We start from the raw sequence: 24823 nt of genomic DNA on the forward strand, positions 1-24823 counted from the left end.
GTCAAATAAATGGGTCACCTAAAACAACACCACCAATTACCACTGATTAAAATGAGGACACTTGGCTTCTGCTCCTTCTTGGCTCTTCAGTTTTAAACATGCAATGTCTCTGTGTTCCATTAGGCAAATGAGGAGAAGACTGCTCATGCAAAACCTAAGGCAGAGGACCCTCACATCCAGGAAATGTTATTTGAAATGGTGCTCACGCTTCGTACAAAAGGTGAACACATCAGTGTCAGAAATTCTCTACCTCCATTTTGTGAATCCTATTTTCAACCTTGAAAAACAGCCCACAGAGCTGAAACAAGCCTCTAATGAACTTCTGCAAAGTGCCACTTTTAATTAGCAGAGAAGGGACCGTAGACAGCTCTCCGGTTTTGACAAAGCTGTCATCGTTAGCATGACTAAGAAATTCATGCAACAGTGAGAGTCCCAGAGAGGAGGGCAATGAGACACAAGAGTAGGAAAAGGAGTCAGAAGAGGAGAGAGAGAGAGAGAGAGAGAGAGAGAGAGAGAGAGAGAGATTTACTGGCAGATTGTTCCAGAAGGATCATTCTAACAGAAAATGGGACATGGAATTGTCATCGGTCTGAAGCCGCTGGAGCCTCCCATCCATAGTGATTTATTTCTCGAGCGAACACTAGGCCAACCCTTTCCCTCCATTGCAGAAACAGGAAGTGCTGTCATACCTGCAGTGTTTGTGTGGGCCACTCAGGGTCTCGATGACAAAGCACTCCCCATCATTCAGGCAATAGGCCAGGTCTTTCTCCTGACATGGCTTGAAATGCTCCGATTTCAAAGGCGGTAGAGTTGGTGATGCTGAAGGATAAAGAAGAAAAGAGGAGGAAAATTATACCATGTAACAGATTAGGAGGACACATATCTGAGCAAAATGTTAGGTGAGTGAGTCAGAGAGACCAAAAAGGTGACTAATTGTCATAATATGGGGTATAATGCCACATATCCACAGAATTTAAAGATGAGGTTCAGTGCATAATAATGTATTTATGTCATTTCAAACCTTTATGATGATTTTTGTTTTGTTGTTTTGGGCCTCATTGACTTCCATTCTGACTAAATAAGAGGTGAAACAGCTGAAATATATATTTTTTAAGTTACAGATGTATTTACTGTACTGTATGTTATATGCATGTATGTATGTCTTCCGATATCTTAGCACACCATCTACTAGCTTTCTGTATGGCCACCAAAAAACAAAACACTCTGAAGCAACATCAAAGATCACCATATTACTGCCAGATAATGCAAGATACATCATCAATACCTCTCTAAAACAAGCAACCAAATCTCTCCTTATTACTCTTTTGAGTATACTGTAGCTTGTTATTACTTCCTGTGCAGTATACAGTGTGCATTTATTTGTTTTGGTCCTGATCCATTTCTGAAGGATGATACATGAGATCAGTTAAGTAATCACACTTTTTTTTTTTTTTTTTTAGAATTAATAAAGGATGCCACTATTTGAGAAAACTGTCACAAAAATTGTGATAAATGGTAACCTTGCACGTATTACAGTCCTCACAACGTGTGCAAGCTTACCTGATGACAATCTGTAAACAGAACTAATAATATACCTGAGAGATTCTGACTGACATTAATAGTTTGAAGACAGTGAAAAAATTCAGCTTTGCCATCACTATAATAAATGACCAATTATAATAATAATTTTCATTTTAAATGAATTCAAATATATAAAATAAAATACTAATATAATATAAAATAATATAAATATAATATAAAATAAAATGTATAAATTTCACAAAAAAACAACAACAACAAAAAAAAAAACCGGCTTAAGGCAGAATAAGAGACTTCTTTCAGCAATACTTCAAATATTTTACCAATCCTAAACATTTGAATGAAAGTGTAAAATCTCATTGTGAAATATATTTCATTTTGAAGACCCTTTGAATGGTTGCCATGGATACAGACCATAAAAAACTGTCCGTTTAAGTGGACGACAATAGCTTCATACAACGAACAAACAATACTGACCACACAATAAAGGACATAATCAATTACAACTAAATTATTTTCTACAAGGAAAGATATTATGTATAATATGCTGTGTATAAATATTATTCAATGATTTTCAACTAAACTGCTTAGTGTTGGGCAATATGATTGAAATTTGAACCAAAATGTAATTTTCAATATCACCGCATAGCGAATTCATAACTCCAGCCTAGTAGAAGTATATCCAACTTCACCCACAAACTTATTACACTCATGTAAAGCAATAAATACCATATAACACCGTATAACTGCTTGATTGTTTTTTTTTTATTGTTGCAAAACTATAATATTGCAAAGTGTTACATTTTAAAATTGGATAAATATCCAGCTTTACCTACATACACATAGCAAACTCACCTAAAAACAATATACTGTATACATTGCAAATTTATATATAATGGTTTTTAATACTGTTGCAAAATGTAAACTACTTCGTACAGATCTATATGTAAAGTTAGCTGTATAGTGCATACAGCACACTCAAGTAAAGCAATATTATAGTAAAATCTGCTAAATATGACTATAAAGCCTGAATGTACTAAGAGACTACTAACATTAACATCATGATTTTCTGTACAGCTTCTTAGAAACAATGTGTCCACTAAATAGTGCCTTGTTTCTTTGCACAAACATTCAAACTACCCTTGTATGTGTCAAATTAATTAAAAATTGTCATGATCAATTACTCAAATTAATTACATATATCAATATTTGGTAAGAAAAGCCCCCAGTTGGAAACAATGACTGCAGAGTTGGAAAAAACATTAACACTACAGCTTGAATTACTTATGGAATTTATGTATGGGTCGAGGAGCATGATTAATTGAATTTTTATATAATTGTAATTTACAAATAATGAATTAACAAAGTTCACATAAATTTTGCATGATTCTTTTGCAGTCACTAATAACAGCTGTAGATGATATCATTCACACTCATTAATATTTTTTTGTATATTCACTAGCTCCTCTGAGGCAAATTTTTGCATGCGAGGAGGATCTCAGATCTAGGTGCATAGTCAGACCTTTTGACAAACTGCTGTCGAAACCAATGCAAAGCGCTTGTGCTTTGTGTTCAAAGCAAAAAAGGGTTGTGCAGTGCAGTAAAGACCTCCTTTAGTTATCCCTCAGAACACAGATGATAACAGCTTAGTAGCCAATCAGCTTCATTACTGAGCCCTTTTCTTGGGATTCACAGATGCTGGTTTCCTGCAGACTGTCAGTTTCCTCTGTCAGGAGGTGAGATAGGGCCAAGAGTCTAAGAGATTGGTGATCTACTCTGGCCCTGACATCCCCTCTATCTTAGTTTGTTTCCGTGGGCCGTGGCAGGTATGGGGTGTTAAGGAAAGGGATTCCCCAGGGCCTAGCACTGATGCTGTCTCTCAGATGCGACATTCCCTTGGGCGTGGTGGCTTGACATACATTGAAGGTCACAGAGAATCGATTAGCTCAGAAACGGCAATACAGAGAGCACTCGGGGGGACAGACAGAACTGCGGACAACACTCTCAGATTGAGCTGATGATTTATGTGTCTTGTTGAAATGTTAGCTTAAAGAGATAATCCACACAAGACTGAAAATGCTGCCATAATTGAGGGTAAGTAGCAACTTATATACCCCCCCCCCATATATATATATATATATATATATATATATATATATATATATATATATATATATTTTAGTGCTGGGCAACGATTCGCATTATTACGCACAAAACTAATAATGCATTCATTAGTAGTGTATCATGCACTTTTTTCATTTAAAAGTACTGCTATATGAACAAAAGTGCAATAACATTTGGTTTGCAAACAATTTAAACAAATAAGGTTCTTTTTTACAGCAGTGTTCCTTTTACATAATAGTAGTTCAAATATTTATCGTAAATCTTAATTTATAACATTAATGCAATTAAATTAAATATAAAACAAGCTATTTGTCACTACCAGGACATTAAAATTTTTATAGAAAATATTTTATAGTTTGTCAGTTATGCTCAGAGTCCAGAGCCTCGATCATAACATTATAACAGGCATCTTCCGAGTAGAGACCTGCACGATCTCGGGATCCAACGCAGCAGGGTGCGGCGCGGGACAACACTTGATGTGCGGGTAGAGACTAGCTGCATGATTGCGTGAATATTAGCAATAGATGTGTAAAGCAATATATTGTGAGAGGGCCATGTGTTACCCATCCCATACGACTCAAAATAATAAACCATAAAGTTAACAAAACAATTCACTCCACTGTGTTGAGTGAGAGTGCTTCTCTGCTGTCTTCACATGCTATTGGAATCTTCCTATTTCCCATTCATGAAGTCATGATTATGAGCTCGTTGCATTATTTTCTCTTAAAAATAACAGTGGACAGTGGTTTGTGAATGCTGATGCTTAGCCTAAATAATTTGATCGGGAGCATCCCCTCCTGTGACCCATGATCTGTCTGTATGTGTATTCAGAGCCAGTGAGCAACAGACTTTCACATCCAAAAATAAATAAATAAAATAAAAATAGGGACCTAAATATTTATCGCCGTTAATCATTTATTAAAGTGAAAAAAGTTTTTCTTTTCTTTTTTCACTTATCGCATTGACGCAATTAATGCATTAACGCGATAATAACGTGTTAACTTGCCCAACCCTAATATATATATATATATATATATATACACACAAGATATATATTGTATGTTACAAAATAAGCAGAAATTCTCCAAAAACACATGTAAATTTTTAAATCACCAGATTTTTCTGTTTTATCCAAGAATTTGAGTGTACCCAATTAAAAAACAATTTTACATAACTAAATTTACAGTTGCTGACTGACGCTCAACGATGGCCCGTCACTGACCGATGACTGACCGCCAGCCAGGGCCTTATAATTTAACACATTTAAATAAATAAGCATAATCGCTATGAAAGATCTTTTGTGTTACACAATTTCAGGCTTTAAAATATGTTTCAGAAAATGTTCAGTGTCCAGTATTTTGTAAAGTGGAGCCACCAGATCTTTATGTCAATGAATGCATCAAAAGCTTGTGACATCAGATAAGCAAGTCAACAAAATAGCTGATTATCTATGAATACTCATATCTGGCGAAATTTCAAATCTCTGATGGAGCTTCAACAAACCAGCGGCAGAAATTCACTGATATAGATCTTACAAAAAAAAAAGGATCACAGTTTACAAGCTGAGGCTTCAATAATTTGTTTTATCATAGACGTGATGCAGAGAATGGTTAAGCTCTGGTGGCCTTGTCCTTGTAGTTTTGAATTCCCTCATTACGCTTGTTGTTGGCTAGAAATGTCAGACAATACTGACAATCTGACTCAATAAATAAATCTGAATCTGACTGAATACATAGGTCAATGACAATTTCCTGTCACTGAAAGAGGACCACCTCCCATGCCATAGTTCCGTAGGCCACTCTGTGCTTTTGGTCCCTCTGTTTGCTGACAGGCTCAGGATGTTCTTTCTCAGGCTAGCCATTTACATCGCCCTCCTCTGTAGCACAATGTTCTGGTTGGCAGTCACTCCAAGGTGCATGTACAGAGCAGGGCCAGTAGGGAAAAACACAGGGAATAAATGACAGGAATGATGGATGTGACCAGAACAAGAAGCATTCAGTGGAAAACAATCCATACAGCAGTGTAAACTGGGAACACATTTTGTCATAGGCAGGGGAAATCACAAATGGGATCTTTTTAATATCTTTAATATTTCTCCCAGACAGTAATGGAATTTAAAGCAGATTTTGTTTATGTTTCTGCTGTATTACTACTACTACTACTACTACTAATAAAAATATAAATTATTATTATTATATTATTATCATCTCATTTGATCTCAACTGTTCTCAGATTTGCCAAGATCTCAAAATTAGATCCCAAGGATCACAGAAGTCAAAGATTAAAAGATTTAAATTCTGTCTCAAACTTGTATTTTTATGTCTGTCAAAGTTAGTAACCACTTATTAATGAAGTATATTTAGTAATAGTAATATTAGCTACATATAAGAATATATTACGATTTAATTTTGCTTTCTAAATACTGGTCTGAAGTAATAATTGTGATTGTTTTTCAATGGACAAAACATTTTTTAAGGGTAAGAAAACATCTGCATAAAGTAATAAATAAATAAATAAATAAATAAACAGCTAAATGTATATAAAACAAAATAACAATAAATAAATAAAACTAAAACTAAATAAAATACAATTTTCCAGATAATATTTTAACATGCAGCTAATTATTACATTCAAAAATTATTTAATATTTTTTACACATAGTATTAGTAGTATATTACACAAGAACATATACAGTATAGCTGCCTAATAGGAGGGGATCACTTATAAGGGGTTCAGCATATATGAAGGTTCTTGGAAATAAAACGTTTTAAGACCCCTGTCTTACTCTTAATTCATTTTATTTTAATGTAACCATCTGAGTTGATACTTTAAACACAATGGAAATCTCCTACAAGTCTCAGACACACACACACACACACACAAATCTTTACAATAAAATAAAGTAATAAAATCCTCTTGGTCAAAAAACAAAACAAACAAACAAACAAACAAACAAACATTTCAAATAACACCTGCAAAGAAGCACTCAGAACAGGCAGTAGCTGCCATGTAAAATGATCCTCTCACTGCAACCAGAGATATGCATGCATGTTGTGCCTTATCCTGTACAGGACCAGTATGATATCCACACCCAGTAGCCTGATATGCATATCAGCACACAGTATGATACAGGACTGATTATAGCACCCTTCAATAAAGATAGCAAGTCTTCTTCACCTCCTCCTCTTATGCAACATCATTTATCTGCACAATACAATCTGTTAAGCACCCAGCATCCTATCAGACATAAAGGCTGACCACAGCTGGAGTGGTACGTATGTATCACGGCATGTCCGTGTCTGTGCGGGTATCCCTGTGGTGAAGCACATTTCTTCCTGCTTTATATTCCGATCAATGGCAGTCATGCAGTGGAGTAAAGATGATCGATGGACGGCATGCAGGCAAAGCTGACACACCAAAGGATACCACAGTTAAACAAAAGGAACGGGGAGAAAGAGAGTAGGAGGCAGTGTACAATATTCCTGAAAATGATGGCTTCATACATGATTTGGCTAAAAAGATTGTGATTATTTTGACAAATCTTCTGAATGCAGTTTGAACTGCAATACGACAGGCATGTAACCATCTATCTCATGTTGCTGTGGTTTAAATCACTTGTAACAACACAACAGGGTGTGCAAAAATGGCAAATGAGCAAGCAATGTCTTTTTTTTCTCCATACTCTACTTCCAACAGAAACAAGCATTCTTTGAGTAAAACAATAAATAAATAAATAAAAAAATCTCACTGTCTAAAACTAAACTAAATTATATATTTAAAAATAATTATAACAACAACAAACATTAATAACCTTGCAACTATCTCATGTCGATTCTCTTTAAATATATAATCTAAAATATCCTAAAAGCCACAAAAACACAGAGCTGTTACAGATGAGGTAGTGCTTAACGTAAAACAAAGGGAGAGAAGAGGATCTGGAACAAATAAGGAGTTTACTGATGAAAACGAAGGAGGTACAGACTATATTAACAATATTACATTTAGCATACAACAAACACATCAACAACGATATCAACAACGATAAACATCGACAATCACGGACAAGGAGGAACTGAACAGAACGGGTATTTGAACACACAGAAGGTGATGAGGGAACTGGAAACAGGTGAGGATCAATCAATTAACTAAAACAAGAACAGGAAGACCAAAAAAAAGGAAACAGAAAGTTCATAAACGTGACAAGAGCATAGTTTGCAAAAAAAAAAAAAAAATACTATTAATAAAACAATTATAATAATTATTATTATTATTAATCATTTTCTTCACTCTAGTTTTGACATAACAAAAACAATATATTTTAAATTATTATTATTGTTGTTGTTCTCTCAATCTTTTTTTTATCTTTAGTAAGGAACAAGGTCATATTGCTACTGAATTGCAATTTATATGTGCCAAGTTGCTATGTTGCATGGAAATCACAAACAGCCTACAATTAGTCCAATCACACATAATTATTAATAACAGTTTAAACTATTTATTCAACATACATTTCTGTTATCATATTGTTATTGCTGGCATTTTAAAATAAAACAAATCTGCTATAACTCAAGAGTAATGCAAAGCCTCTGATGGCTCATTGCTTTAACATCACCCAGAGCCTATAAATGGCATCTATTTCCCCAGCAGACACACACACACACACATACATTCACACACTCACAATGGCTGCTGTGAGTCGGGTGTGTGCTGTGCACTGCTGCATTGCAGATGTTTGGAATGGCAAAGGAAGTCTCTGCTGTGATGGTAGACTTCAACACACACTGATTAAACTGACTAACGTCTCACATGAGACATGAAGCGTCTGCACGACTGAAAAGAGAGCACTCTTATGTGAGGAAAATTAGCCACTGCTAATGTGATCTTTTATAACATAAAGAGTCTTATGTTACTTTGGCTGACATCTCAATAGCTTCAGCCATCAGCTCTTTGTGGGCAGACAGTCTTCTGTGTCCAGCTGCTGTAGGACAAGAAAAGGGATCTCTCTGTGCGTTATGAAACACCCTTTTTTTCACAGTGCATCTCAAATGCCTGCTCTCTCTCTTTCTCCCACTCTCTAGAACTCAGAGCTTGTGTGAGCTGGCGTTCATCCAATCTAAACATAACCCTCTTTTCATACATTCTGTCCCCTATCACTCACTCTCTGTCCATTCATCCATCCATGCCATGCTCTCCTGGCCCTGGTCCAGTTCTAACAGCGTGTTCTGTCTTGATTAGCATTTGGGGTAAATATCCACAACACTGCAACAAAGAGCATTAGCCTCTTTTAAAAACAAACATGCCAGTGAGTCTACAGAGGGCTCATCCATAGGTTGCCAGGATGAAAGCAAAGCTGCTGGGACCCCAACCTTTCAAGTCTTTCTCTCATTCTCACTGTCCCACTTCCAGTGTTTCTGTCAATTTTATCTGCTGGCTTTGTAACACTTGGCTTTCATCATAAAGCACAGAATTAGACAGACTCTCACGAGAAAAGCTTGACTAAACACAAATTTTTGCGAAAACTGAAATGCATAGTACAAACTACAGCAGTTTTGTGGGTAAAATATTTACTAAAAGTATGTTACAAGATTTAAACAGCTGAACATACCTCCACATAATCATATGACTAAACCATACACACTTATATTGCCCCACATCATATTATAAATGCAATTTTATCAGATTTGCTAGTAAAATTAAGGATTTAAGTTTGGTGAACTTGTTCACTTTATGCAAATATGTAAAAAATGTTAATATGGCTATGTTTTTGAACAAAGTCTCTTATGCTTACCAAGGCTATATTTATTTGATCGAAAACACAGCAAAAACAGTAATACTGAAAAAAAAAAAAATATTACAAAACAATATAACTGTTTCCTCTTTTAATATATTTTAAAATGTATTATATTCCTGATGGCAGAGCAGAATTTTCAGCAGTCATTAATACAAATTTCAGTGTCACGTGACCCTTCAAAAATCACTCTAACATGCTGATTGTTGAAAATACTGTGCCTCTTAATAATTTTTATGGAAACGGTGATGCATTTTAATATTTCTTTCACTGTCACTTTTGATCAATTTGACGCATCCTTGTTGAAAGAAGGTGATATTTTCTTAGATTATATTTACTATAAATAATAGGGAATCCATGACACAAAAATATGGTCTTAATCCATGGGAGTCCAGGCTGCCAGTATTGCAGGAGCAGGACAGAATTGGGATCTCAGGTTCCCGTGCCCTTATTTGAACCTACATTTCATAATCCCTCTCTTCCCTGACAGAGGACCACATCACCTTTCATTTGAAGAGCGAGGTGAGTGGTGCTTGTGACTAATGCTAAGATACTGTTGTGATAGACACAGTTGTAAGTGAAGACCAAACCAAACTGTAAACCTCTGAAAGAAAATGTCCTATCTCTGGAGTATGATGTGTGCTCTCTAAATGTTACACAGTGTGCTCTATGCACACAGAGACAAGTGGCACTGCAAATAATTTGCTTTGTGAGGGAAACTGGGAGCTCCTGCTAATTAAACCATAGATTATTGGTTCACAAGTTCACATTTACATATGATAAACAGAGCAAAGGTTATGTGAGTTTGGCGTGTTGTCCGGGAAGAGGGCTCTAGGCTCTGTAATTCTTCCCGAACCTGGAGGTTAGGTGGTTTAGCTATTTATAGAGGTTCTCTCTCAAGCTGATAGGCTAGATGTAATCGCTGATGATGCATTGGCCAAGCTAAATATCTGACAAACTCTCAAGCTGATATGCGATGAAACTGCTGATGATGAATTGGAAGGTAATTATATGACCGTGCTCCTCCCCAACTTTGTTAATAAAGCATAATATAAAGTGCATTTTGAGTGCATCAAATATAATCTATTATCCAATAATGGGAATTTTCTTTGTGCAAATACCAAACAATTAATCAAGATAAAACGTTTAAAAAAGTGAACTGTATGCCAGATGTAACTTAACCCTCCCAAAATTATAATTTCCCCTTTTCAGAGTCAATGTAATGTTACATGTTAATTTGTTTGTGCCACAGTAAAGCATTTTTTATGCATGATGCAATTTACAATTAGTATCTCCTTCAGAACAAATGTTAAAGACTAAACTATTCAAAACTCACTGCTGCCAAAATTTTGAATCATTAAGTTATGTTACACTAATATAACAGACACTATTAGGCAGTGTAGTTTAAACTTTGGGGTGAAACACCACTTGTGATTCGTAAACATTAAAACATTACAGCCTTACTTGACATTATGTTTATACATAATATACAAAAACTAGTCACCTTTTCTCACCAAAGCTGCATTTAAATTAATATCTCTAAAGTTTGGTGAAATATTATTAGAATTTAAATGAACGGATTTAGATTTTTAGATTTTAGAGCCCAAATCAGCTCGCTATTACTGAATGGTCACGGCTATCAAAGTGAACGCGTCTATATGAATAGGGAGAGTGGATTATTTACTTCGGCACATTTGTGTTATTACCATCTGTATAAGTGGCCATCATCACATCAGCACTTATTTGCATCGTAATTCATTGTAAAATATGCATCTCTAGCAATCTCAGGATGTTCTATATGGGCAAACAAAGTGAAATCTTTTTTTATTTTTCTTATTATTCTTATTTTTCTTACTCAAATTATTCTTATTGTATTTTTCTAGTGCTCAAATAAATCATTTATATGATGTCTAAGTTTCTGTCTAGTATTTTATAATTTAAAAAAACTATGCAGTGGTATGTTTACTGACTAAATAGTTTGTAGAAGCCTTCAATACTATTGGGAAATATATTTTCTTATATTTGGGGGGGTGGGGGGTGTAGACATAGTCTCAGAAAAATATTTGCAGGAGTCTCATTTTTCATGATATTTTATTCAGATTTGAAATAGAAACTCATGAGACATGTGGCTTTCAACCCATTACTTTTCTAGATTGCTCCAGGACTCATTTCATGTATTTTTATATCAAATAAAAAAATATTTAAGAGTGGTAAAAAAAATTCAAGGCACTTCAGTGTCTATAACTTATAATATTTTTGAGCATTATCAAATCTGGTTGATAAAAAGTGAAGCCCAAAGGGTCTTCTTTCTAAAGACACCACAATTATGTTTGTAACACACTGAAGTAGGAAACTATTACAATTATAAGTTAGTTAGAGCACTCTCAGCTGTGAGTCCCATATTGGGGGTTCAGGTTAACAGGTTAACCACTTCAGCTGTTATTTTGATTTTTTGAGAATTAGGCATATGCAATATTGGACCCACCGGTGGGTCCCCAGAGTTGATGTGGTTAAATGATAAAAACTTTTTAAACAGCCATTACTCTGTCACATGATCCTTCAGAAATCATTCTAATCTGATGATTTGGTGCTTGAGAAACATTTCTCATGATCAAAGTTTAAAACAATCGCTGCTTACAATTTCTCAAGAAAATCCTTTTTTGTATTGATAAAAATTTATACACATATTTGAGTAACTCAGATTTTACTTTTTCTAAGTTTTTTTTTTTTGTAATTTCAGAAATCCATGCACTCATAATGTGTTGAGTCATCATTCATTCAAATTTCAAAATAACCTGTCTGACTCACAAGTTCTCAGAAATCCTGTTAATGCTTTATTTACTGGCATCTCTCATTAACCTCAACATTGATTAGACAAACACAAGGTTTAGGGTGACAATTCATTCTTTCCAAACACTCAACCACACACAAATGCCTTTACTATTACTAATGCACAATCAAAAATTCAGAATAATACAATACTGGCTCAAAAATGATTGAACACTATTTGTTCTTGCAGTCATTCAAAACTGGGTAAGTGTTTAGTCGTTTCTAAGATGTTTACTTTTTCAGGGCTTTTGATGGTATTTTATTTACAGGATAGATTTATCTGTTTTGAAACTTCTCTCTAGAGAAACAAATCGCATAAGACTCGCTTTTATCAGACTGAAAGACATCAGAGTCAATATCTATGTAAAAGCAGAAATCACTTCTATCATCTGCTAAAAATCCTTTTATGTTGTACCCGGAATATGGCTATGAGATGAAACCGCATATGAACAGCATATCAGTTGTGATCCTTTTCCACCTATCTACCTCTCCCTGCTCTCAACACATAGCATACATCACTGTGATTTCCAGGTAGGACAAAATACAGCAGCATGCCACCATTTATAACAGGCAACACCCTCAAGGAATCTTTCAACACATGTTCATGACTTCTTCACCTTCCCGAAAGCATCATCAGAAATGTCAGAGGAATCTGTCTGTTTGAGCACATATCCTTCCAGAGGCTATAAGCTCTGGGCTGAGTGTACCGTCAAAGGCTTTATTGGGTGGAAACATATAGAAATTTAAACACAATCTGCCGTATGCATCAAACTACAGTTTTTCCACTCCACACATGGGAAGAAAGAGTGCTGTTAATGTATCAGATTGTTCAGCACAGCTGACATGTGAGACAGCGCTGATGCCAGCCAAGGGCACATGATGAAATCATCCTAACAATTCTAAACGAAACAGAGTTTCATTTCATCACCTCCACTGTCCTTCCTGAATTCCCTCATGGTTGTGTTGGCTGTCTTCGCATGTGAGCAACAGCGTGAATTTCTTAATTAAGCTCAAGAGGAAGTTATTACTTTTGGGATGAGTACAGCTCTCTACATTACCTTAGTTGCTCTACACATGTAATAATTAAAAGATGGAAAATGGGAGAGAAAACAAGAGAAATTATAGAATATGTGTTTTTTGTTCACACTCTGTTCTCATAACAGGTTGTGGAAGCACAAGGAGTGCCGTTCTTTCTGATGGTAATGTGGGACAAGCATTCTGGGGTTCTGCTGATTTAGGATGTGAAGTGACACATGGAGAGGTACTTGCTGTGTTGTGTGTAGACATAGTGTACTGGATGGTGATTTGTACTGGCAAATGCAAGGACTGGAGGAAAAGGCTCTGCTGCAGAAGGAAAACTGCTGTTTCCCAATAAGTAAAAACCAACACACATCTATACTATAACAGTTCTGTTTGCATGAAACGAGAGTCCATTGAAGTGTATTCTGGGATACGTTCTTGGAGGAGAAAGGGAGGGCATATGAGCACAAAGGATTCTGTTTTCTCAGAAAAGCAGCAATCCAATAATAGGCCCGCTGTATATGATGTAGATTCTATATCAGATGGAATTGAAAAGTTTTATTCAAAAACACATTTTGAACCTATTTAATCACTCTCTGGTTTGAATGTGATGTACACCAATGGCCTTCTGCATACAAGCTCGAGATTAATCTAATTCACTGTACAATCAAATAGAGCACAATAAAATAAGGGCGATAGATCAAAAGGAAATCCTAAATCAATAAGCTGTGATTAAAAATTTATATGGTGGTTATTTAATAATAAATATTAAGCAATGTGGGTCAGTCCTTACACCACTAATATTTCACTCTAATGGTTCTCATTTCAGGGGATAACATTAGTTCACTCAAGGCTAAACTCTGTCTGCACCATAAAAGCATGGTAAAAGTAGTTGACGATAATGTTATAGTGTATAATAGAAAATCGTTATTTTAAATTGCAATAATTGTGATGATATTACCAGTTTTACTTTATTTCAAATAAATGCAATCCTGCTGAGCATAAAAAAAGTTACAGAAACATTTTAAAAAATCTTATTGTTACATGTCTGCTTTGTTTCATAGAGTCTGTTTAATCTGTCCTTCTGTTCACCTGTTGTCTGATAATTATCTAATTATTTCCCTTTGTTTTAGCTCATGTTCATAAGCCCCCAGTTCTACCTTAGTCTTTGTCAGGTCTTGTTTGTAGTATTGTGATTTTCTGCTGTGTTTATCCTTTTTCCTGAGCACTTGTGATTAATGTATATTCCCTGGAACTATTCCTCATTGAGAGAGTTTCTCCATAACCATATTACCAGTGTTGGGAAGGTTACTTTGGAAATGTAATAGGTTACAGATTACAAGTTACCCTGTTTAAAATGTAATAGTAGTGTAACCTTTTTAATTACTTTATTAAAGTAATGTAACTAATTACTTTTGAGTACTTTTTGATTACTTTTGTAAATTTGTGAAAATTAAAGAATAATAAATAAAAGCATATACATCAACTTAAATACAGTTATCTAATGAGCATGTGACGTATTCTGTGTAATAAAATCCTAAACATTGGTGTTTCTTTTAAACTGCTGTCTCTTTGTATATGATGATAGTTTTCTCAAAATAAGTAAAATGCACATGAAGTGACACAGAGCAGTTCTAGAAATTATGTTTATGTGCTAGTGTACTCCTATATTGAGATGGCAGAGGTTGAAAACACTGCGAGCTTCAGTAGGCTTATGTGTGGTAAATGAAACCATGTCTTTGCCATTAATTTACAGGAGGGGCGGACTGGGAAAAAAATTCAGACTGGAAAATTCAAACTCATACAAACAAATTCATGGACAAAACTATTTTTTATCTATTTTAAATCTTTAATTTGGGGACATGCAAAATAATTAAAAGTTCTCTCCTGAACTGCACCTTCACTTCCATTTTTCTCTTCAGTCTCTTTATTTTGCCCTGTTATCCATCTCTCTCATGACTTTAATACTCAAGATTGAACAAAACTCTACAATACAATACTCTACAATACTACAATATCTTTATAGAAAAATCCTAATACTGTACACGAGTCATAACAAAGCATCTTTACAGATGAAACTGACCTGAAACCCTGAACAGTAGTTCTGCTTCTCTGCTCCACCAGTCCTCTCTCTCTCTCTCTCTCTCTCTCTCTCTCTCTCTCTCTCTCTCTCTCTCTCTCTCTCTCTCTCTCTCTCTCTCTCTCTCTCTCTCTCTCTCTCTCTCTCTCTCTCTCTCGTGTTGATTACTCGGAGTCTGATCCAAACCGTTTGGCGGAGGCGCGGAGAGCGCGCGAGTCATGACTAACACTTCATGACTTATTAGAGATTTAATTATCAAATGGCGGATTCGCAAATGATCGCTTTAGTACATTCGGCAGGCAATTATACAATAATGATATTAAATAGTGGGGCAAAATCGGCTGCGAGGTCACCGGGAATTGTCCCGATTCTCCCGGTGTCCAGTCCGCGCCGGATTTCCACAGACAGGCAGAATGTGCAAGTCATATATTGCATTTTTGGGGCTTAATATTCACAGACACTAGTCCATGTCATGTTTTGATTCAAGTGTACTGACCTACTTTTGATTTAGTCATCCAAAATGTGGCATATTCCGTCCGCGTTAGGCATTTCGTTTTTATGACTGGATTCTACGAACCAGACTGTATTTCCGCATCCCGGAAATTATTAGGGTGTATAGTCAGTGCAATTTGGGAAAGAAATCAGTTAAATCTGTATGTGGATGCGTGTAAATATTCAAATGTAATCCCCTTTGTAATCGTTAAAAATTTCATAAGTAACTGTAATTTAATTACTCATTTTTTCGTAGTAACTGTAACTAATTACAGTTACAATAATTTTGTAATTAAATTACGTAACGCCGTTACATGTAACTAGTTACTCCCCAACACTGCATATTACATAACACTTATCTAGAGCATTTGATTTTTTACTTTATAATATAATATAATATAATATAATATAATATAATATAATATAATATAATATAATATAATATAATATAATATAATATAATATAGAAAAAGATTAGCAATATAATTTCCAAAAAGGGTGAGATCTTAACAAGAGCAACATTTTCCTAATGACCGGTCAACTTCGAGTCAGGCCATAAAACACCAAATAAATAACCTTACCACGGTAGCAGCAGAAGAAAGAACACTATTTTATGGTACTGTTTTTTAAATCTGCTTATAACAAGGCTAACCACAATATAGGGGCAAGGCCAGAAATGTTTTAAGCAGCACTATGTAACTTTTGGCACTCTAGCAGTTAATAAACAGAACTACACATATCCCACGGAAGAACATTCTAACCTGAGCTGCTTCTCTATGTTTCTGTCTATGGTGATTCATGCAGGTATGTGTTACTCCGCACCGGTGATCACCTGAAGAGTCCGAATATAAGCACTTATTATAAGTGCATAGTGGTTTGGGTAAGACAAAAAGGTGGTTTGGAAGATGAATTCTTGATGTACTCACTCATTATATACATTTTTAAAATTTTGAACAAAGTAAACGTTACATAGTGAGCTACGCATAAAAACATATGAAAACTGCATGTCAAATTGGCAAAGGAAAATACAGCACAGTGTTTCAATATACAATACTTCTAAAGCATTAATTGACATTAATTTTAATTTCAATATTTACTCATACATTATTAAATTTAAAAGTTGCCTCTGTTAACATTTGTACCTGAGGTAACAAAAAATGACAACAAACAGTTGTTACCTAACTGTAAGAAATATAATAAATATTGTAGCAAAAGTATTGCACATTGTTAATGTTCATTAATGCATTATATAATGTTAAATAAAAAAAAGTTTTTTGTAAAGCATTTCCTCATTTTGAGGGCTTCACAGATGATCTCATTTTCAAGTGTCTCTGTCAGATCGCACTGAAAGGAGAGTAAACATTGAGGAGCACAGAAATGTGCACAGCTGCAAATATGCAGTTTGTGGTGGAGAACAATATCTAGCACAACATGTATGTGTTTCTTTCCTCAAAGGACACATCTATTTACGGATCAAACACTATACCAATGTTAATGTGATGCTTAAAACATGCTTGGCTCAGGAGTTTTTGATCGTTAAATCCATCACCCACAGGTGGTCTGGCGTTAATTGTAGATGGTACAGATTTATTGCTAAGACTTTTGTTTCAATTGTGATATTCAATATACTGTATACTTTTAAAAGAATTGCTCTGATTGATATTTGTTTTGCTATTTTCAAATTCAACTTCACAAATGCGTGCATTTTACTATTACAGTATGTCCTTGAATCGTTCACACAACATGGAGGGTGGGACTAATAGAAAGAATCATCATTTTGACAAGCATATGGCTTGCAACTATAAAAGATGGAATATTAAAAAACTGCCTGTAATTGTGAAAACTTGTATTTATTATTATTGTGATCAGGTGATAGCTGTAACCACTGTAGTATTTACGGTAGTCCTGTGTGGTAGGGTGAATACGGTAGTTTCCGGTCCGATGTACCCTTTATGAATGAAGTAGCGTTAGTTCAGTGGTAATGGCGGCGCGCACGCTGAACAGACAACGCCAGATAGGCTGCTGAGATTTGTCTTTGAGGTAAATCAAACTTTCATTGATCATGTTTGATGTATTTGTTTTTAATGCGATATTTTGTACAATCATGAGTATTCAAGTATTTTGTGCAGACTGTGAGAGTATGTGCCTAAATTGCAAAACAGTTGTTGTAAGCTGTAGCTGTTGCAAGATACAACGCCAGATAGGCGGCATTGATTTTCTTTCTTGGCGGTAAATTAAACTTTCATCATGCTTGATGTAATTGTTTTTAAATGCGTGGTAATCATGTGTATTTAAATATTGCAGGTTGTAATGATGGTTTGTTCCTGGTTTGGAAAACAGTTGTTGTAAGCTGTACCCAGGTACGTGATGTATGGTTGAAGTGTATGTTTGTTTTAAGTAATGTGCGTTTTTGAGGAATGTTGTTTTTTTAAATGTTTTGTTTGTGAATGTTAGCACAAATAATAAGGGTGTTTTTCTGGCTCTGTTTTAGGAGCTAGTCTTTGTCACTGTTTTGAATTACTGAAATCAAGTCAAATTATTGATCGTCTGCACTCATTTACTTATGTGTATGAACCCTTTTTAACTTATCAACTTGCTACCATTTAAGCCTATTGATGTGATTTGTTGTCAATAAAATTAATTGAAATGACAACTGGGTTGGACATCTTAAAGTGCATCATTGATAGGCTTTACAGTTTGGCGTCACGAACAGGATTCTTTGGTAGTGAGTTGATATAAGGTGCATTTAGGATTCAAAACAGTGACATTGGCTAAGGAGTTGAGGTCATTGGAGCAAAAGACAAGGAACATCAGCAGAACTGCCCGGGACCTAAGAAAAAGTGTTGCTGCTGTATGACTGACATCCAAACGATGGAGCAAGAACTTGCTGCATTGCGGGAAAGGTTGGTCAGGGAGAAAGCTGCAATGGATGAACTTAAACGACAGAATGAAGTACTGACTGCTCAGTTGCAACGAACTGTTACACCAGATACTTTGGAAACGTCACATTCCCCTCCAGATCTGGGCCTGGCTGATTCGGCTGCCTCCCCGACCTCCACAAGTAGAGTTAGAACATCTGTTGAAGTGATTTATGTGCCTAAAGATAAAAAGATGTCAATGTTTTCTGGTGACCCAGGTACTATTTCATATTACGATTGGGCTGATGAAGTGCGGAACTCTATGAATTATCGGCAATACAGAGAAAGAGAACAAGCAGCTTTTCTCTATGATCATTTGGAGGGGGGAGATAAGATATAATACATCTGAGGTACGCAGGAACCCTGCATTGATTCTAGAAGTTTTGAAGGAGGCGTATGGCCATCCTTATTCCCTGACAGCTGCTCAAAACCGTCTTTTCGACCGAAAACAGAAGGCAGGTGAGGGGTTGCGGCAATTTTCTCATTTACTGTTATCTCTGGCAGAAGACATCAATCGTTGTAATGGAGGAGTGGAGTTGTGTGGGGAAGAGACAATAAGAAGTCAGTTTGCAGAGAATGTAAGAGATCCTTCACTTCGTAGAGAATTAAAACGATTAATTAGACAAGATTCAAATATAAAATTCTCAACGTTACGCAGAGAAGCAATGCTGTTTTGGGAAGAGGATCATGTGCCTGATAGAGCCCCCTACAGTTTAGTTACAGAAGGAGCAGCCGTTGAATGTTCTGGTATTACTACAACAAATACCCCTGTTAATACTGATTCTCTTCTTCTTGAACTTAAAGAGGCAATGAGGAAGCAGGAGGACAAGTTAGAGGGCCTTGCAAAGCAGGTAGCAAGAATGCAAGTTTCCGAGGGCAGATGGGGACGTAGGCCAAGACAGGAGCCCAGGTATGATTCAACAGGAAGACCTATCTGTTTTAGATGTCAGGGAGTAGGACATATTGCAAGATTTTGTTCAGATATGAATACAGCTAGTGACAATGTCCATCAAATAACATCATCTGAGTCGGCTAGGGGGACAGCTGTTTCTGTTAATATGCAACAGGGAAACGAATTCCCCCTGTAGTTCAGAGCCAGACTACGGGAGTGGAACAGTTGGGCTCAGACGATTCTATCATTTCATGGGAAAAAGTATATAATGCACTTACAGGGCCAACTCCTGTGATGGACGTGTATATGGGAGGAGTACGTGTCCCATCTATGATAGATACAGGTTCTATGGTCACTATTATAACAGAGAGTTTTTTTAGGGAACATTTTGAGTGTAAAGGGGAGGGTGCTCTAAAAGAATGTGGATGGCTGACTTTAAAGGCTGCGAATGGCCTTTCTATACCATACTTGGGTTATTTAGAACTCGATGTTAAAATTATGGATAAGGTCTTTCTACAGCGTGGTGTTCTAGTGGTGAAGGATCCAACAGATCCTGTAACAAAATTGAAATAGAAAAACTGTTCCAGGGTTGGTGGGCATGAACATAATAAAAGATTGCAATGAAATTTTTCCTGGTTCTTTCAATGTAATGCCACCAGGACGGTGTGTTCAAGTGTATCAGGGTTTCGCAAAAGTGATGGCCCCCTTACCTGTATTGGTACCAGCAGGTTCAATGTGTTTTGTCCCTGCTACAGGGTTTCAGAACACTTATGATCCTGATTATATTGCTTTGGTAGAGGGGTTAGAGGTGGACGAAGGGGTTTTACCTGGGGCCCTTATTGTGTCTCCAGGTTTAGTAAGGGTTCAGGGTGGCCAGCTAGCTGTTCCTATTGTAAATGCAGGTGCTTTAGATATCAGTTTGGCCCCCCATACACGGCTAGCATGCCTGCATGTAGCTGAGGTAGTCGCAGGAGGTTCAAAGTCCATTTCTTTTCAAAACGTATGCCCAGGGGAGGTTCAGATTTCATTATGTTCAGAAGAGGCTGTAGTTTTTAGCCATGAGGTTGCATCTACTTTTTCATCTGATTTTAATTTTGAATGTCCCTTTTTGGGAAGTCAACAGATAGCTCAGGTTAAATCATTGCTGAATGATTATGCTGATGTGTTTGCTTTCAGTGATAGTGATTTAGGGTGCACTGCAATCATACAGCATGAGATACCAGTTACTGATGATGTTCCAGTTCGTCAGCGTTATCGCCGTCTCCCTCCAAGCCAATATGAAGAAGTCAAGGACCATATTAGACAGCTTTTGGAGCAGGGTATTATAAGTGAGAGTTGTAGTCCCTATTCATCACCTTTGGTTATTGTCAAGAAAAAAGATGGCAATATGCGTATGTGTGTTGACTATAGACAGTTAAATCTGAAGACAAGAAAAGATGCTTATCCTCTCCCTAGGATAGAGGAATCGATTGATGCCCTTAGCGGGGCCCAGTGGTTTTCAACCTTGGACCTCGCTAGTGGTTATAATCAAGTAGAGGTTGCTGAGAAAGACAGACAGAAGACTGCTTTTTGTACTCCATTTGGTCTGTACCAGTTTAATCGTATGCCGTTCGGGCTTTGTAACGCCCCCGGAACTTTTCAGCGACTAATGGAAAGGATTTTAGGTGATCAACATTTTCAGTCCTTGCTTTTGTATCTAGATGATGTGGTTGTGTTTTCGTCATCTTTTGAACAACATCTAAGTCGTCTTAGGTTAGTGCTCTCACGTTTCCGGGAGTGTGGCTTAAAGGTAAAATGGAGTAAATGTTCACTTTTTCAACGGCAAGTGTCTTATCTTGGACATGTAATATCTGCTGAGGGGGTTGCAACAGACCCTGAGAAGACCCGGGCAGTGGCCTGTTGGCCTCGACCAAGTACAGTAATGGAACTTAGATCCTTTTTGGGTTTTGCAGGATACTATAGGCGGTTTGTGAGAAACTTTTCTCAACTGGCAGCACCCCTGCATGCCCTAGCAGCATTGGCTATACCAAAGGCAGGTAGAGTAAAAACCACTAGAGTGCCCCTTCTTGAACTGTGGGGTTCTGAGTGTGAGTCTGCGTTCCAGGTTTTAAAAGAGAAGTTAGTTTCTGCTCCAGTACTTGGGTATGCAAACTTTACAAAGCCCTTTTATTTAGAGATTGATGCTAGTCATCAAGGTTTGGGAGCAATTTTGTCCCAAGAGGGTGAGGGTGGAAGAAGACCGATTGCGTATGCAAGTCGTGGGTTGAGGCCATCTGAGCGAAACAAGGAGAATTATAGTGCTATGAAGTTAGAGCTGTTAGCACTAAAATGGGCAGTCACCGATAAGTTTCGTGACTATTTGGTAGGTCACAAATTTGTGGTATTTACAGATAATAACCCGTTAAGTCATCTGCAGACTGCCAAATTTGGAGCTATTGAGCAGGGATGGGTTTCTGAGCTGGCTAGATTTGACTTTGACATTCATTATAGACTAGGGCGTCAAAATGCTGGTGCAGATGAATTGTCACGGCAGACCCAGTTGGTCGCTGAACCTGTGTTGGGAGGAGGCATATTCAATCAGCTTCAAGATAATGATCATACATTGATTGTTAATGAGCAAGCAACCACATATAGTTTCCCTGTGTTTTCACCTGAGGTGTGGGCAGCTCAACAGCAGGCCGATCCCTTTATTGCAAGTTTTCTGGTGTATTGGAGGCAGCAAGTTAAACCTGGCAGATTGGAAAAGGCTAAAGAAGATGGTCAGACCTTGGAACTGCTGCGGCAATGGGAGAAGTTGGTAGAGGAGGAAGGGGTTTTGTATCGCCAATTTGTTGATACTAGGCAAGGCCAAATTAAACAGGTGCTACTACCTCAGAGTATGAAGGAGGAAGTCCTTCGTGGATTACATGACCAACACGGTCATCAGGGCATTGAACACACATTTAAACTGGTCAGGGCTAGATGTTATTGGCCAGGGATGTTCCAAGACATCGAAACTTACTGTAGGCAATGTGAGAGATGTATTGTAGCAAAAGCTCCACTCCCAAAGTTAGTAACAGAAATGGGCAATTTGTTGGCTAGAAGACCATTTGAGATAGTAGCCATGGATTTTACAGTTCTAGAGCCTTCCAGTGATGGTAAGGAGAATGTCTTGATTCTCACTGATGTGTTCTCAAAATTTGTGGTTGCAGTACCTACCAGGGACCAAAAAGCATTGACTGTGACAAAATCACTTGTTAGAGAGTGGATTCATAAGTATGGAGTTCCCCAACGAATTCATTCGGATCAGGGGAGATGTTTTGAGGCAGAGGGGGTTCGAAATTTATGTAAGATGTATGGGATTGGGCGGAGTCGAACTACCCCCTATCACCCACAGGGCAATGGCCAGTGTGAGAGGTTCAATCGAACCCTGCATAATTTGTTAAGGACTCTTTCACCATCCAAGAAAAGGAGATGGGTAGAATATTTACCAGAAGTTGTTTTTGCTTATAATACAACTGAACATGCGAGCACTGGCTATTGCCCATATTATTTGGTTTTTGGGCAGTCGCCGAAGTTACCAGTTGACATTTTGTTTGGAGTGGGTCCGACAGATGCTATAGAGACAGTTGATGAGTGGGTGGTGGGGCATCAGGAGTGTTTAAAAAAGGGTTATCAAAAAGCAAGGGGGCAGATGGAGCATGCTGCCGAAGTTAGGAAGAGACAGATTGGTCCCCCTTAATTACAAAGTTCTTTACAGGTGGGCCAACTGGTTTATTGTAAAAATCATAATTTTGCAGGAAGACATAAGATTCAGGATTTGTGGATGCCCACACCTTTTAAAGTGCTTGCTCAGCCAGATGACTCTAAAGCAGTGTATACAATTGTTCCTTTGGATGGATCGTGCCCACCTAAAAATGTGCATCGAACAGAGTTGAGGCCATGTGGTCCAGGGATGGTAGCGTCATTCAATCAGGGTGCCCAGAGCCATAATGATTTAGTCTCTGATAGTGAATCAGAGGAAGCATGGGTTGTTAGGGGGGAAGCCTCAATTGAATCATTGCCAGGGGTGGGAAGTAGATCTGAATCTGTGTTATCCAGCGAATCTGATGAAGAATTTGTGGAACAAAAGGATTTGGAAGATTCTCAAATATTAGAAATGGTTCAATCACCTCCAGCTAAATTGCGGCGCTCTAGTTGGAAAACAGCGGGGAGCCATTCTAACCCATTTAATTTACCTAGATCGGTTGTGTTGAATGAAGACACTGGGCTCATAGAGTAGATCATTTCTCATAAAAAGACATTGTGTGATTTATTATTATTTTTTTATTTTTATTTTTTTTCTCATACAGGTGGTTAGTAAAATTAATCGAAAGATCATTGGGACAATGATCCGTGGTAGGGGGGGTGAATGTGATCAGGTGATAGCTGTAACCACTGTAGTATTTACGGTAGTCCTGTGTGGTAGGGTGAATACGGTAGTTTCCGGTCCGATGTACCCTTTATGAATGAAGTAGCGTTAGTTCAGTGGTAATGGCGGCGCGCACGCTGAATAGACAACGCCAGATAGGCTGCTGAGATTTGTCTTTGAGGTAAATCAAACTTTCATTGATCATGTTTGATGTATTTGTTTTTAATGCGATATTTTGTACAATCATGAGTATTCAAGTATTTTGTGCAGACTGTGAGAGTATGTGCCTAAATTGCAAAACAGTTGTTGTAAGCTGTAGCTGTTGCAAGATACAACGCCAGATAGGCGGCATTGATTTTCTTTCTTGGAGGTAAATTAAACTTTCATCATGCTTGATGTAATTGTTTTTAAATGCGTGGTAATCATGTGTATTTAAATATTGTGCAGGTTGTAATGATGGTTTGTTCCTGGTTTGGAAAACAGTTGTTGTAAGCAGTACCCAGGTATGTGATGTATGGTTGAAGTGTATGTTTGTTTTAAGTAATGTGCGTTTTTGAGGAATGTTGTTTTTTTAAATGTTTTGTTTGTGAATGTTAGCACAAATAATAAGGGTGTGGCTCTGTTTTAGGAGCTAGTCTTTGTCACTGTTTTGAATGACTGAAATCAAGTCAAATTATTGATCGTCTGCACTCATTTACTTATGTGTATGAACCCTTTTTAACTTATCAACTTGCTACCATTTAAGCCTATT

At 37.0% G+C, this 24823-nt stretch overlaps 1 protein-coding gene across 1 annotated transcript in view; it reads right to left on the reverse strand.

Annotated features, from left to right (window-relative positions):
- The window catches only part of LOC132110770 (pro-neuregulin-3, membrane-bound isoform-like), a 339324-nt gene that overhangs the window by 119258 nt on the left and 195243 nt on the right, over nucleotides 1-24823 (reverse strand). The window contains exon 2 of the mRNA XM_059517703.1: nucleotides 690-819. Within this exon, the coding sequence (XP_059373686.1) occupies nucleotides 690-819 (130 nt within the window). The remainder of the gene's footprint in view (nucleotides 1-689; nucleotides 820-24823) is intronic.

The sequence above is a fragment of the Carassius carassius genome, chromosome 30 (assembly GCF_963082965.1).
Source record: "Carassius carassius chromosome 30, fCarCar2.1, whole genome shotgun sequence".
NCBI classification, from domain to species: Eukaryota; Metazoa; Chordata; class Actinopteri; order Cypriniformes; family Cyprinidae; genus Carassius; species Carassius carassius.